Raw genomic sequence first — 16,747 nt, forward strand, 5'->3', positions numbered from 1 at the left:
TGCTATTATTAGTCCCATATTATTGAAAGCTCCTTGACAGCAGTATAGGCTTTTCTCCCATCCTCATGACAATTCTCCAGCGTTGGTACTGTTGCCCCACTAAATAGATGAGAAAAATGAGGCTCAGAGAAAAACCTGGACTGAGCTAGTAAGCAAGTCACGGAGTGGCAATTCACACACAAAGCTCCATGACTTCCATACTCTCCCAGTCATTCATTTGTTCCTTTTGTGATTTTTTTCTTGAAGTTGCCAGGAGTTTAACGAGAAAGGAAGTGAAGGTGCATTTCACAAGTCTGCAGTTTGTAAATTAAGTCATGGCATGGCAGTTCACACGCAAAGCTTCCATACACTCCTAGCTATTACTTGGTTCTTTTTCTGATTTTTCTGAAGTTGCCAGGAGTTTATGAAAAAGGAAGTGCAGGCATATTTCACAATCCTACAGTCTGTAAGTACCATATCCTGTGCAGCTGGAACGCCAAAGGAAGGGCTGGTGACTTTCAGAAGATGAAGGCAGGAGGAACTGTTGGCAGGATCGCCTGAAAACCCAGAGTTCAAACCTCCTGGGAGTTTCTGGGACCTCAGCTGGAACCAACGGGCTAGGCTGGTCCCCGGGTGCAGGTAGGCAGTGCTGACCGACGTTGCTCCGTTCACCGCTCCCTTGCTCTGACCCCAGTAGACAGGTAATTTAACTTGAAGCTCCTTGAGAGCAGTTCAGAGACACCGGAGCATAGAAATAGAGTGGGCAAATGTTTTCATACACATTTTCTCTGGAATATCTGGTTTTAACTCTATTTCTGCTATTTTCTATTGCATGATCTTGGCCAGTCACTTATCTAAGGTCATATAATTAATGGGATCAGAGCTCTTGTCTCTTCAAATGTTCTCAGGCAACTGGAAAACTGGATAGTCTGTGAGCCAACAGTAGAGTAGTGAAAAGACATCTAAGCTGAGGTCAGCAACTAATACCATGGGCAGTTTGGTCCTTACGCTAGCAAGCGAAGTGGCCGGCCTTGAACCTCGATGTTAGGACTCTAAGACTTATTATTATACCACTGCTTGTGGGTCCTTCAGAGGACTGAGGGAATTCAGACACAGTCTGCCATTGGTAGGTAAGAAAGAAGGAAGCGGTACCATGATTTACAGAATTGGACAAAGACTTCAAATTCAGGGATAGCTGAAGCCCAAGGCTGGTTCAACAGCTTTCATGTGTGTGAACAGGGCCAAGCAATAATGGTAATTGCAAATCCTTCTTCAGCATTAACTCTATGCCCTGTGTATATGCAAAGTGCAATGCCAACCTTCATAACTTAGACTTTTTGATTCTGAATTGTCTTATCTATGACCACATTTTGCCATGTCTTATATGCTCCTGTGTATATGTACACTTGGCCCAAACTTTCAGAAAAAAATCTTTCCTTTTAATTTTTTAAATTCAAATTTATATTTATTTATATCTAGGCACTTGTTCTTCTGGGGTATTCTATTTTGCATATGGGTATCATCATTGCTTTCTAGAGTTACACTTTTAATGTATAAACATAAATAAAAGAATTAGCAACATTTATACAGATACAGAATTAGTACTACCCAGGTATAATGCACATTTTTCCCTCAAAAATTTGGGTGAAAAAGTACACAAAATACAGTACATGCTTTTGCTAACTCACATGCAGGGTTGTTATAAGGATTAAAAAAACTTCAGGATAATGCCTAAAATATGAAGAAACTATCTAAAATCAATGCTAATAGATTGTATTACTAGATGAACAAGTAAATGAGCAGAGTAGTGTGAGAAGTACAGAAGCTGAACAGGAAAGGAATGAAAACTAGAACCTCATCTTACCCAGGACGGGTCGGGTGATTTGAGGTTGAAATTCATCAAATATATGGCAATACGGTTGTTGCAGGTAGGACTAAGGGGAAAAGGATACTGCTGCAGATTACAAATTTGGAATGACCATTTGCCTCTGAACGTTGGGACCTCTCGAGAGTCAGCTACTGCTGTCCTGTGACATGTTTATTATCTATAATTAATGGACTGTGTCAAACCTTATGGAGAGATGGTCATGAAACCAAGGTTATGTGAAAAACAGTAGTTTTTCCACACTATACCACCTGTTTCTTTTCCTAAAGTTCAGCCAAGTCTAGACTAACAGGCAAAAACTGACTTATAGAGCCTGGAAGGTTTATACTTTCTAAGAGCTAAATTTATTTGTTTTCCAGGACTGGTAGCACCATCATGATATCACAACCCGTGACCAATGACACCATCATAGTGGTCCCCCCAAATGGCAACTTCTCCCAAACAGAGAAACCCAAGCCCACACACCAGAGGCAAGACATCCTGAAGAAGTGTCTAAAGGATGAAGTCAATGTTATTGGGGTAAATCTAATTCAGAACCTGGTAAAGAAGGGTGGGGGAAGAGGGAAGAGACTAGACATCCATTGTGAGCATGGAAACCCCTAAGTTTTACCACAAGAACTCCAGGATGATCTGTAGGTCAGTGAAAGCCACTTGGAGAGCTGCTTAAAATTTCCCAGAACCTTTCCACAAGAAGTAGTTTTTTGTATTGTTGGGGATTCAACAGGTAACCTAGGTAACCAGGTTACACTGATTGCATTTGTTAGTCCCTCTTACAATTGTGTCTTGTCCCCAAAAGTGTGTCACACACCGAGACACAAGGAGTAGTTTGTAAAATATTTTTTTCTCATTCTGAATATGAGAGCAATTGAGTGTTTCGGTATATTTGTTGTTTTTATAATTTTGCAACACAGCACTTCTCTATATTTTCTTTTACAAAAGTAACAATAGTGAGTGATTACATATTTTATAGACATTTTTCTATGTGATCCCTAATGGAATGCTTAATAATCTATCTTGATTTTTTTTAAGAGAATTTTTCCCACCCTGCAATTTATAGGAAAACCACAATCCCTTCCCTCTTTTCTCCTTTTACAAGATGATGTCTACCTTTTGTTTGTCTCTCTTCTCTAATCCAGGATTTATTGAAGAAACTCTATTCAATGAAGGGAGGAGAAGAATGGCTCTATCTCGAACTGGGAAGGGATAGTGTTTTTGTTTCTAGAATTGTCTCTCCAATTACACCATCTTAGGTGGGGCACTCTGTGACTAGGTTCTAAAACCTGGTGGGTCTGATTTTTTTTTTTACCTCGCGTACACAATCGCATTGATTAATATGAGGCTCATGTGATGTAAGGTCTGGAAAACTGCTTGGTAAATGTTAGAAGAGCTATGCCTCTCGGAGGTGGGTGTCAGTGGTGGGGGGATCTTCACCTCTTAAAATAGAGCTTCAGGAGCCTCAGCTATAGAAACAAATTGGGCCCAGGGGACGTGGGAGAGGCTTCCACTCTGCCCCGATTAAGAGAGTGTGAGAGCCTTCACGTGTCTCCTGCTCCCACAAGAAGTAGAAAGAGAGTTCCTAGTCATGGGGAAACAGATTCCAGCCCTTGCCATGAGCTGGGATCAGGCGTCCCAGGCCCGAGAGACAGAAACACTTGAAGGCTTGCTGAACCCTTACTTGTCAGATGGCTTGAGACAGCGGCAGAGAACCATCCCTCCAGAACATGTTTTGCTGTTTCTCACCCCAGAGCTTCTCTGTTAGTATCATTGGTGTGGGGGCCAGGGAGGGGGAGAGAACCTGTCTTAACAGGTGCTGATTTTAATCCTCTGATATTCCTTCCTCTTCCAACAGACTATTCAGATCTTTTGTGGCATGGTGGTCTTGAACTTGGGAATCATTTTAGCATCTGCTTCCTTCTCACCACATTTTACCCATGTGTTTTCGACCCTGTTGAAGTCAGGCTATCCATTCGCAGGACCCTTGTGTGTGAGTAGAGCTCCTGAGGTGGGCAGGATGGGGTGGGGAAGGGAGGAAGATGCAGTCTGAAAGTCGATCAGGATCCCCTTCATGTAAAGCCGCTATCTTGCTGTGTTTCTGTCCAGCAGGAGCAAGGAGTCCATGGTGGGAATCTGCTTTTCTTTGTGAACATGGTTCAGGGAAGTATCAAGTAGGGTAGGATAGAAGGAGTTGCCTGATTTTTAGATCTCATTTCTTTTTTTTTTTTTCCTTTTGGCCGGGGCCGGGTTTGAACCCGCTACCTCCGGCATATGGGACCGGCGCCCTACTCCTTGAGCCACAGGCGCCACCCAATCTCATTTCTTTTGAAGATCATTTATTTTTCACCCTATCATCTTGAGCTATGATGAGGCCAGTGGCTTGTCCATGGTTTTAGGAAAAAATCCAGGCAGTAGCATCAAATTGGGATAGGCCTTTCCATGCAATATAATAAGCATCAGTGGAAGAAATTACCCGCTCACAGAGGAGCCACACAGATGTTTAGGGAATCATGGAGGAAGAAGCATTTCAAAAATGATTTTTGCTGCGTTTAGTGGCCCCCAATGTAGGCTGAGAAGATGTTTAGGCTTTAGTGATGTCCTGGAAGTTGCTCTGCTATCAAAAGGACTACTTAGCAGTCCTTTGGTCAGAGAACAGCTTTCTTGTCGATTTGATATGGTCGCGTCTTTCTCATAATTAAGCTTCTCTCTCATAGTTTTTTCCCCATCAACTTCCTGCAACTCAGTATTTTTATAAAAAGTAGTTGATCATTTATTTATTCCTATAAATAACACTATGAGAGGGTAAAAACTCAAAGGGATGTATAGAAGACCTGAGTTCTTTCATGAACACTCTTGGGACCATGACCTGGGATCCCGATCGACCTTCAGACTGTATAACCTATTTTGACTTTTCCATATTTGTTTCTGTAATGCATCCAGAAGTCCAACATTTTGCAATCTGGTCCATTTTCTCTCATTTCATTAACATCAGCACTTTATTTGGATTTCACTACTTTTCTTCAAATATCCTTTTTCTGTCCCAAGATCCATTCAAGGACACTGCATTACATTCAGTCATTATATCTTTTTGAACTACTCTAGACTTTCTCAGACTTTTATTTTCCTTGATGACTTTGATGGTTTTGAGTGGCACTTGCCAGGATTTTTACAGAATGCTCATAAATTTGGGCTAGTCTAATTTTGTTTTAGACTAGAGTAATGAATTTTTAGTTGAAGATGACAGAGGTAAAGTTTCATTTTCATCACGTCAGATCAAGGGTACATGCTACCAATATGGTAATGTCACTGTTGACATTCACCTGAATGTGATAATGTGGCTGAGGTAGTGATTTTTAGGTTTTTCCACTGTAAAGTTCCTATTTTTCTTTATATTTCAGATTAATATGGGTACGAATGATTAGGTTACATTGTTTGCATTTGTTAGTTAGAATCCAAGTTGTAGTTGAAGCCTTCACCCAGGAGGTGTGCATATAACCCTATAATGCACCTGTTAGGTGAGAAGTTACCAAACTCCCCCCCCCACTCCCCCTTTCTTCTCCTCTTCATCCCTATTTGAGTTTAATTGTGTTTTTCTTTCATGTGCGAGTTTGTACTTGCTCATCTACTCGTTTCATATTAGTATTGAGTACACTGGATGCTTGCTTTTCCATTCTTGTGATACTTTACTTAAGAGGATGTTCTCCAAATCCATCCAAGTAAAGAAACCAGTCTCTTATAGCCATCTGATCTTTGATAAACTAAACAAAAGCATATACTGGGGGAAAGAATCCCTATTCAATAAATGGTGCTAGGAGAACTGGATAATCACATGTAAAAGGCTGAAATTAGATCCGCACCTTTAACCATTTACAAAAATTGGCTCAAGATGGATAAAAGATCTCAATCTAAGACATGAAATGATAAAAATCCTAAAAAAAGGTGTGGGAAAAACTCTTGAGGATATCACCCTGGGGAAAGATTTTATGACAGAGGCTTTAGTAGCAATCACGACAGCAACAAAAATTAACAAATGGGACTTAATTAAACTGAGAAGCTTCTGCACAGCTAAGGATACAACAATTGAAGCAAATAGACAACCTTCAGAATGGGAAAAGGTATTTGCATATTATGAATTGGACAAAGGCTTGACAACTCATACCTATAGAGAACTCAAATTAATTAACAAAAAAAGAGCAAACAATCCCATCTATCACTGGGCAAGAGACATGTATAGAATCTTCTCTGGAGAAGACAGATGAATGGCTAACAAATACATGAAAAATTGCTCATCATCTCTGGTCATCAGAGAAACAAAACTACCCTGAGATATTACTTACCACCGGTGAGAATAGGCCACATCACAAAGTCCTAGAATTGCAGATGCTGGTGCGGGTGTGCAGAGAGAGGGACACTTTTACGTTGTTGGTGGGATTGCAAACTAATACAGCATCTTTGGAAAGAAATATAGAGAGTCCTCAAATTAGATCTCCCATTTGACTCCACAATCCCACTAGTAGGCATTTACCCACAAGAAAAAAAAATCACTTTATTAAAAAGACATTGCACTAGAATGTTTATCACAGCTCAATTTATAATTGCCAAGATGTACAAACAGCCTAAATGTCCATCAACTCAGGAATTGATTAACAAGCTGTTGTATGTGTATACAAAAAGTACTATTCAGCCATAAGAAAAGATGGTGACTTTACTTCTTTTGTATTAACCTGGATGGAGTTGAAACACATTCTTCTTAGTAAATTATCACAAAAATGGAAAAGCAAGTATCTAATGTACTTAATTTTATTATGAAGCCAGGAGGTGATCTAACACATGCCTACATAGGAGAAAACCTTAATTCTGTTCAAATTGGGGGGCAGGGGAACTGGGGGAATTGGTATGCTCCCACTTAAAGGGCACAAGGTAGGGTATGGGGCACACCAACTATAAGAGGCACTCTACCTAACAAATCCAAAAATTGTGACCTGGTTGTACCCTCACAATAACCTGAAATTTAAAAAAAGAAAAAACAAAACAAAAGATGTAAAGTCTCCATATTTCTTTATGGCTGAATATTATTGCATGGAATACAAATACCATAGCTTATTTATCCATTCATGAGTTGATGGAACAACAAACACTTGTGCTGTTTCCACACCTTGATTGTGAATTTCCTCTCGAATGTTTGTGAATAAACATTCGAGAGCAAATGTCCTTATGGTAAAATGATTGTTTTTCTTCTGGGTAGATATTTAGTAATGGGACTGTAGATCAAATGAAAGGTCCACTTTCAGCTCTCTGGGTCCCCATACATCTTTCCAAAAGGGCTATAGTTTGCAATCCCAATGACAGTGTGTACATCCCTTCTCTCCACACCCGTGCCTGCACGGCTTTCCCTCCTCTTCGTATTCTCTGATCTCTAGAAGCAGGTCACTGAACTCAGCCCCCATCTGGAGAGACATGTCATCCACCAGTTTTAAGACTCAGTCTATATTTATATAGGCAAATTATTTAATCCTGGGGTCACAGGAACCACAGCTTTTCTTCTGTTTTGCCCTGTTTCTTTTCATTGTCAAATAATTTTCTATTACTTAGACCTCTCTTAATCTATTAGATCATGAATACTTTATTTTTTTTCAAGTGTAATTCTTTGTTTTTTATTAAATCAAAAAGAGGTAGATAGTGTATACATTAATGCATTTAGGGGGTACAATGTGCTGAAGAAGACAGGCGTGCAGCCTTCAGACATATGAAAAAATGCTCATCATCTTTAATCACCAGAGAAATGCAAATCAAAACTACTTTGAGATATCATCTAACTCCAGTTTGATGTAACACTATATCACAAATAGTGATATAGTCTTAGCCTATATCACAAAATCCCAAGACCAGAGATGTTGGCGTGGGTGTGGAGAAAAGGGAACACTTCTACACTGCTGGTGGAATGCAAATTAATACATTCCTTTTGGAAAGAGATATGGAGAACACTTAGAGATCTAAAAATATATCTGCCATTCAATCCTGTAATTCCTCTACTGGGCATATACCCAGAAGACCAAAAATCACATCATAACAAAGATATTTGTACCAGAATACTTTAAAGAGTGAAAATACTTTCTTTATTTTGTAAACACAGCCTTTAACACCAAACTTTCTTAACTGCTTCTAAAATGGAAAAGGAGGGAGTACTTGTATACTTTTACAAATGCCAGCATTACCCTGATATCCAAGCCAGGAAAACGCATTATAAGAAAATAAATAAAATAAAAAATACAATTCAATGTCACTAATGAACATAAATGATACAATCTACAACAAAATACTAGGAAACTGAATTCAACAGAACACTAAACAGATCATTCCCCATGATCAAAGGACTTTTACCCCAGCGAGGCAAAGATCGTTCCATATACATAAACTAATGAATGTAAAACATCACATCACTACAATGAAGACAAAAATCACGTGATTATCCCTGTTCTTTCCTTTTCCCACGTCATTTCCTTTATTTTCCTCTCTAGAAAACATCTTACTCTAAAATGTTCTTATCTAATTAAAAACAAACAACAGATTCTTACTGGCTTTTCAACTCCTCTTTTTGTTTGTTAGGATAAATTCCTGCTCACGTCTGTGTTTTTTTTAATGATAGTGGAATATTATACAGTAAAAAAATAAAAAAAGCAGCACATTTATGCATTTATTTATTTTATTTTTATTATGAAATCATAGCTGTGTACATTAATGCAATCATGGGGCACCATACACTGGTTTTATAGACCATTTGACATATTTTCATCACACTGGTTAACATAGCCTTCCTGGCATTTTCTTAGTTATTGTGTTAAGATATTTATATTCTACGTTTACTAAGTTTCACACGTACCCGTGTAAGATGCACTGTAGATGTAATCCCACCAATCACCCACTCTGCCCATTCTCCCACCTCCCTCCCCTCCCTCTCCCTCTTCCCCATGGAATATTATGCAGCCTTAAAGAAAGATGGAGACTTTACCTCTTTCATGTTTACATGGATGGAGCTGGAACATATTCTTCTTAGTAAAGTATCTCAAGAATGGAGGAAAAAGTACCCAATGTACTCATCCCTTCTATGAAACTAATTTATGGCTTTCATATGAAAGCTATAACCCAGTTATAACATTTATTCATTTAAATGAGTCTTGCATTTTAGGTCATTGGTTTCTCAGAGCTTTCCCCCCAGGGAATTTCCCATAAGCACCATAATAGTAACATTGTCATCACACCGCATATAAAAACTACAGAAACTAACCAGACCATTTTCTCTCTCTTCTGAGTAGTTCGTCATCTCTGGCTCCCTATCAATCATCACGGAGAAAAAGTCAACTAAGCCTTTGGTGAGTATGAAAACTGTAACCCACACCCTAATGGATCAAAATGAAAAATAGAACTCTTCAAGGCCAGTTCCTCCACATTGAAAATCCAGACACTAAATTCCAGAGCATTTGTTAGAGTCAGGAGCTGGGCCTCTATCCTCCATATCCCTGTTTAGAGCAGTTCTCCAATGACTGTGCCTTACATCAAAGTCTATATTCAGGGTATTATATTATTTCCTAGCTCAGTGCCCAGGGATCTATTACAGAACAATTCTGCCATTTCAGTGATAAGCGGTCTTCACATTTAGGTCTTCAGTGGTGAAGAAGCTGATAGAGTTATAAAGAGGTCTGTTTGTTGGCGTTTACTATTAGGCCCAGGAATTGTTAATAAAACCTTTGCAAAACCCAATCAAAATGCCATTCATGTGAGGGATTCTCTCATTTATTTCATTCTTCCATCTGTCTCACAAGGAAGCTAATACTTATATTATTAGTTTATTATATTTGGTTTGAATATAAATTCTTGAGAGCTAAAAGTTATTCTTAGTAATTTATACTAGCTAAGAAAAGAAAAACTTTATCTGCCCCTATTCCCTTCTTCTAGGAACAATAAGAATCTGAAGTGGCAGGAGTGGAAATCTGGATCGTAGGGAGAAGCCTCTCTAGCCTATCGTTTCACTAAGTCTTCACTCAATCCTGTATCCCTCAATGCATGGATTTTGGAGGTCATGTGAGAGAATGTCACATAATTCAGTAGCACAGAAACTCAATTTGGAGGCTCTGGCTAGAAAAAAATCTGCCCAAGACAGCAAGGAAGTGAGACAGAGTGTGCGGGGCAATACCAATATCTCTTTTTCGGTCACCAGAATTGAGAGATTGTTATTTAGACCCCCAACTAGATCTCAAACCCCTGTGCTGTTCAATAGAACTTTCTGTGATGATGGAAATGCAGCATCCACTACGTCCACAACGGCAGCCATGTGTGGCTACTGACGACTTGCACTGTGGCTGGGAGAACTGGATTTTAAATTTCACATAATTTTGCTTTAAATATGAACAGCCCAGGGGACTAGTTACGACCATATTGAATATGATATGAGTAATAGTTCTAAATGTTAAGGGGGAATTATATGAGGCTTTTTCCCCAGAGAGGAGCATCCCCACAGTGAACATGCTGGAAACTCAAGGCTGCTGGAGTCAGGCTCACCCGAGACATCCAGCTGCCCTTGTCACATGTCAGAAGAGCCTCTCTTGAGACTGAAGGCCAATGCCACCTGAGAACACGCCTAGTGCATTCTGAGAACACGTACTCCAGCCATCATGACTGGTACTTGCTGTCAGGAGGCCCAGGAACATGCGCTTCAGTCATTAATTTGAGAATTTGGGGCCCCAAAGGATCAACCACTGAGTTCTTAAAAGAAAATAGCTGTATATGGGACTCACTAATACTTGAACACGTGTGTGGCTGGTGGGTGGACCCTGCAGCCCACCTACGTACGGCTGCGGCTCTCAGAGTGGTCTTAACTCAATGCTGTTTCCTGTGAGGTACAAAGGAAACCACTTCTCTAAGCTCAGTGTATTTACTTCCTGCACTTCTGAGTATAGAAAAGAGACCCAGAGTGGGACGAAAACTGAGGAACAGAGTAGTTGAGGAAACAGCTGAGGCAGACCCAGCACTGTGCACTTCAGCTTCACATCAGTCTAGACCTCTGTCTCCCACCTCTTGCTGCCTCCCACAACTCATGCCACCTTTGACCACATCTAGACCTCTGCCTACAGTCACCCACAAGTGGCCCTGGATGTAGCCAATCTCATGCCTGTCCAGGCTCCTGGGCCTGCCTGAGACTGAGAGTCATGTCCCCTTTTCTTATCTTCAAAAGGGTGTGCTTCTGAGAGAGGCAGCGTGTGCACAGCAGAGGAAACTGCTCCACCGGCCTTTTCTTTTCTTTTCTTTTTTCCCTTCCCTTCTCTTCCCTTCCCTTCCTTCCTTTTCTTCAGATTAATATGAAGGTACAAATGATTAGGTTACATTGCTTATGTTTCTAAGGTGAAGTTCAAGTTGTGGTTGAGCCCTTTACCCAGGGTGTGTGTTGTATACCCTCACAATGTGTCCGCTAGACAAGAGCACACCAATCCATCTCCCTCCTCTCCTCCCTCCTTCCCCTCCTCCCTCCCCACTTGAATATACTTGTCTTTTTCTCTCTTGTGGGCGTGTAGTTGTTTTTCTATTCATTTCATATTAGTATTGAGTACACTGGATACTTGCTTTTCCATTCTTGTGATACTTTAATAAGAAGAATGTGTTTCAACTCCATCCAGGTTAATACAAAAGATACAAGGTCTCCATCTTTTTGAATGGCTGAATAGTATTCCACAGGATACCTATACCACAGTTTATTAATGCATTCATGGGTTGATGGGCATTTAGATTGCTTCCATGTCTAAGTATCTACCAGAAAGAAAAAAGTATCATTTTATCTCAAGGACATTTGCACTAGAATGTTTACTGTAGCTCCCGTCAGCATTGCTAAGAGATGGAAGCAATCCACCTGTGCTTCTACACAAAGATTCTGCAAGGTTTTTCTGAATGAGTGGTGGGAGAGAGAAACTACACCTGGGGTGCTGTGCCCTTGCTTTTGGTCACTTTGTCTTGGGAATTTTGCAGCCAAAGCCTGTGGAGGTCTTGCTGTCAGTCCAGGGCAAATAATTTTAGGAAAGCAACATTCTCTGCCACACCTCTGAAGTCCTGCCAAGAGGAGAAACCCTTTATGTATTCATTCGCTCAGCCAAGATTTACTCTGTAGGTTCGGGGATTTTTGCCAGCCCCTGGGGGAGACAAACGAAAATGATTGTCAATTCCAGACCCCCTGAAGGAGGCAGAGAAGGGAATAACTTTTAACATAATAGCAAAGTGGTATAAGGGACATTCGCTGCTCATTAAGAGTGATCCTTACTGAACGTTTCCTTTTTAGGTTCATAGCAGCCTGGCTGGAAGCATTCTGAGCATTGTGACTGCTCTAGTGGGCTTCATTCTCCTCTCTGTCCACCTGTCTGCCCTAAGTGCTGCCTTGTTGCAGTGTGAGTTGGACACAAAGAACAAGCCAACAGCAAATTACAGATATCACTTTTACCAGGATCTGTACTCTATAAAGGACTGCTTTATGGCCCAAACCAGTCTGGTCGTAAGTATTTTTAGAAGGGATATTCTAATTTCATGAGATTAAGGTTTCTGAAAGATTTGATGTCTTATTATTTTTTTTGCAAATGTTTCTGTTCTTCCTGGGTCGGGCATTTGGGAGAAGGCCATGGTTGTATAAATGAGAGAGGGCTATGTGGATGAAATTAAGGGGCGAGGCTGTGTAGGATTACATACGAATAGAATGAAATTGAAAAGTAAATGTCAAATAAGGGTGGTAATAAAAAATGAAACCTTAGTGTGGATAGAGTTTCTTAATTCTCAAACTAATTGAATTTTAGAGGCATAAAATATGAATTTATCAAACAGAATCTTGGTACACAGATTGGTGAGTTAAGAAAGACACACATAGCTCAGGTGATAAGGGACATGCCAACGAGGAAAGCTGGCATGTGTGTGCAGTGGGGAGTTAACCTGGTCTGAGAGGACATCAAATCCAGCATGAAGAACTGCAGAGTAGGAAACAGGAGGTTGGAAGACACAGGCTTCTCCCCCTTCCACTGATCACCACAACCAGCAATACTGTTCAGGCGAGAAGGTAACATCATTGTTGCTTAAAGTAGAAGATAAGAAATATGGGAAGATGGACAATGTTAACTGATAATGATTGTAAGGGAATTCTGTGTCTTTGGAAGAAAGAAGAGCAATGACGTTTGGCTAACGGAAGTAATATGTCTTCAGATGGCAGATTAAGGGTCAGCAATACATTGAGAGAAAAAGCAGGCAACATAAGAATAAGGAGGTTGTGGAATATCCATTGTCCTGCAATCATAAAAGCGAGACTCAGATAGAAGATGGACAGATAGAAAGGTCTGGTCAAACTCTGTGCTCACGTACCACTCCTTATAAAGCTGGCTTTGCTTCTCCCCACGCTGATGATATCATAATGAGAAAAAGTACATGCAAATGAGGCTGACAGTAATTGGTATAAATTAACACCTGACACAGCCAATTCCAATTCAGGAAAAAAATTCTGGAGAGAAGTTTGGGAAGAATCTTTGCAGTGGACAAAATACCAATTCAGGATGGGACAATTTTACATTGTTAAGTAAGAGAGATTATCTTGGGTTTGCTTGCTGTGAGAATTTCTAGGTAATGGAGACACAAACCATGTGTCAATACCGCAACCTTGAGGTATATATGATCAAATCACCCCCCTTTTTAATCAGATGCCAAGTTCCGCATGAAAGATGCCTCAAGACAGAAATGGTAGACCCTTTTCGTGTAGTTTTGTTTTTGAATTGGTTTGAATTACTACCAACAGTGGCTGTTTGCTACCTTGATGGTTTTTTCCTGCCTCTTACAGCCACTAGGACCGGCCTCAAACACCCACCCAAGAGGGTTCAGATATATGGAAAGGGGTGGGAATGCTGAATTTTACAGATAGCTTGCACAGTGAAAACCTCATTGATTGACACAAATCACCAAGAAGAAAAAACTAGCACGCACATCTGATAAATGAGGCAACAGCTAGAGAAGGAGAGAGACTTATCCAGGCTCACATAGCTACTGAGCAGTAAAAGTGTGACTAGGAGGGGAGGTGTTGATTCTCCATCCTGGGAGTTATTACCCTACTATGCTTCCTTACTGAGTGAACAATGTCATAAGAATTATCTGTGTCTCCAAGAGGTAAGAAAATGAGTGTTTAAAGTGGGTTGGTTGATTTAGTTCCTACTCATCGCCTCTCCTCCTGACATTGAAGTCAGCCAACTGTGAGGCAGGGGAGGTGCTACTCTCTTCCTGACAGTGTCCTCACTTGGTTCTCTGATGGTTGAGATGGTCTTCCTCTCCACGGTCACCTCCCAGACAGGCATGAAGTTTTCAGCTGACTTAAGCAACACCAATCTCTTATCTCCTGACTTTCAGGGAACTTTGTCTTTGATGCTGATCTGCACTGTGCTGGAGCTCTGCCTGGCTGTGTTCACTGCTGTGCTTTGGTGGAAAAAGGCTCACTCTGACTTCCGCGGGGTGAGTGTACTGGCCAGCCTCACCGAATCCTGCCTGGTGTGTCTCTGTGCTGTGTTGAGCTATGTCACCAAGAGTGGCAGAAAGAATATGGGAGGTGGTTTTGGTGGTGGTGGAAGACAGTCAGATAAGGAAAGCAGATGGCAATTAAGTAGTTGACCAGCTGAGGAGTCACTGGATGGGAAGATAGTTAAATGTAAGCAATCAACTTACTCAATTCTCCCATTTTTCCAAAGAAAGAACTGAGGCTCTGAGAAGTTGAATGACTTGCCTGGTATTATGGTATGAGCTTGTGCCCATGCCAAGGGCATGAGAACCTGGCTTGGCTCCCTTCTAAGCAGCAGTAAGTTCAACCACAGCCACTGGTCTCCGTAATAGTCTTGAGTTGGTAAAAAACACCTGACCATGTGACTGGATTCAGTAAATGCCTCATACTCTGCTTTTCTTTTTGTGATTTTAAAATTCTTTTTTTGCCTAAAAGATATAAGAAATTATTATTGAATCAAATCCCATGGGACACCATACTACCACAAGCATAGGTTCATGGCTTCATTTAACTGAATTAAAAAGCTTTGATTTATGGCCAGGCAACGGTGGCTCATGCCTGTAATCCCAGCACTTGGGAGGCCAAGGTGGGTGGATCGCCTGAGTTCACAGGTTCAAGACCAGCCTGAATCAGAGTGAGACCTTGTCTTTAAACCATAGCCAAGTGTTGCGGCAGGCACCTGTAGTCCCAGCTACTCAGGAGACTGAGGCTTGAACCCAAGAGTTTGAGGTTGCTGTGAGCTATGACATCACAGCGCTCTACTGTAGGTGACAAAGTAAGACTCTATCTCACAAAAAAAAACTTGATTTGTCAAAATTTTATTATAGAGAGCAGAATGAATATTACTAAGGATAATGAATAGCTATTATATAATGAACTATATGATATGCCATACCCACTTTGAAATAGATAAAAATACTATGTATAAAGATGGAGGAGATGGCATCATAATGTATACACACACATAGAGGGTTCCTTTAAGAAAGGAAAAAAGTGTATTAATTTTGTAATACTCAAGTCACATTTGGCTTCTGCAATTATAAGAGATGCTCACCGTGACTTGTATTCATCTTTTGTTATCTATGTATATTGAGTCTTATAATTTTAATACAGTTTTTCCTTTCTTAAAATGTATATAAATTTTTTGGCACCCTCTATGTGTATATATTATATGTATTATATATAATATGTTGCTTATGATATATGTTTTATATATTGTTATAAATATATATTTTTATATGATAATGTAAAATTATTAATAATAAATAGAACAAGATGTTAATATATATTATTGATATATATTATATATTGTTATAGAATATATATATTTATATTATATATTTTGTATAACATATCATTTTAAATGTAATATATACATAGTTTATAAACATATATAAAAAGTTGAGAGTCAGTGAAGTTTGAACATATAATGTGTTTTGTTTCTTCTAGACTGTGCGTTTCCTGTCTCAGAGTTGCAAGGATATATCCAACACAAAGATGCCTTGTGACCGTGCGTATGAAGAACTATTGCATCCTTAGGAAAAAAGGGGGACAGGGAATATTCATCATAAAGTTACTCTTTATGATAAGATAGCAAACCTAATCATAAACTCAGAGTTTCAGTTTGCTAAATGTAAGTTTGCTAGGCAATAAATATTTTTAAAAATTGTTTTCTTCTCATTGAGTTTGTATGTCAAATGAGGGTCTCTTGATTTGCCTGATATTGACATCGGCAAAAGCCCAGAGCTATAAACTACCTTTTCTTAGACTGCCCAAATAGTCACAGCTGATCCTCAGAAAAACAGTCAAAGTGATGACTCAGTGGATCGTGTGCAAGCAAAGGAAACCTTTTTTCTTGTACCCCTTAACTGTCAATGGAAGTTAACTGATTTTTTGTGGTGTTCAGACTCTTATAATAGGCACTAGTGTTTTATTATATGTACTTGACTCATTTGTGCTTGGAGTTAAGACTCTCTGATGGGATCACACCTGTGGTGCATATTACAGGGGTATTTGCGAAACCTGGTAAATGTAGAATGTAAATGTTTTGGCACAGTAACTGAGATAACGCCGGAAAGGCTATGTTAACCACTGTGATAAAAATGTGTCAAATGGTTTATGAAGTGAGTGTATGATGCCCCATGATCATATCATTGTATACAGTTATGATTTAATAAAAAAATAAATAAATAATAAAAAAAAAAGACTCTCTGATGAAGTTCGAGGTGCATAGAAGTATCTGGTTTTAAAATAAAAATCTTTATTTGAATGTGTATTCTATTTGAAAACTTATTTTGCTATTTTTCCTTTAAACACAGAGGAAATTGACAATA

The 16,747-nt window shown here is 39.7% G+C and overlaps 1 protein-coding gene across 1 annotated transcript; it reads left to right on the forward strand.

Annotated features, from left to right (window-relative positions):
• The first annotated feature begins 482 nt into the window (after nucleotides 1-482).
• On the forward strand, nucleotides 483-16,521 carry LOC128565155 (membrane-spanning 4-domains subfamily A member 6A-like). The gene is made up of 7 exons (XM_053561457.1): nucleotides 483-618; nucleotides 2,224-2,383; nucleotides 3,714-3,848; nucleotides 9,172-9,228; nucleotides 12,180-12,389; nucleotides 14,270-14,371; nucleotides 15,864-16,521. Exons 2-7 carry the CDS (start codon nucleotides 2,240-2,242, stop codon nucleotides 15,951-15,953), a joined length of 738 nt encoding a protein of 245 aa, XP_053417432.1. The 5' UTR covers nucleotides 483-618; nucleotides 2,224-2,239; the 3' UTR covers nucleotides 15,954-16,521.
• Nucleotides 16,522-16,747: the final 226 nt, after the last annotated feature.

This window comes from Nycticebus coucang, chromosome 14 (assembly GCF_027406575.1).
Source record: "Nycticebus coucang isolate mNycCou1 chromosome 14, mNycCou1.pri, whole genome shotgun sequence".
NCBI classification, from domain to species: Eukaryota; Metazoa; Chordata; class Mammalia; order Primates; family Lorisidae; genus Nycticebus; species Nycticebus coucang.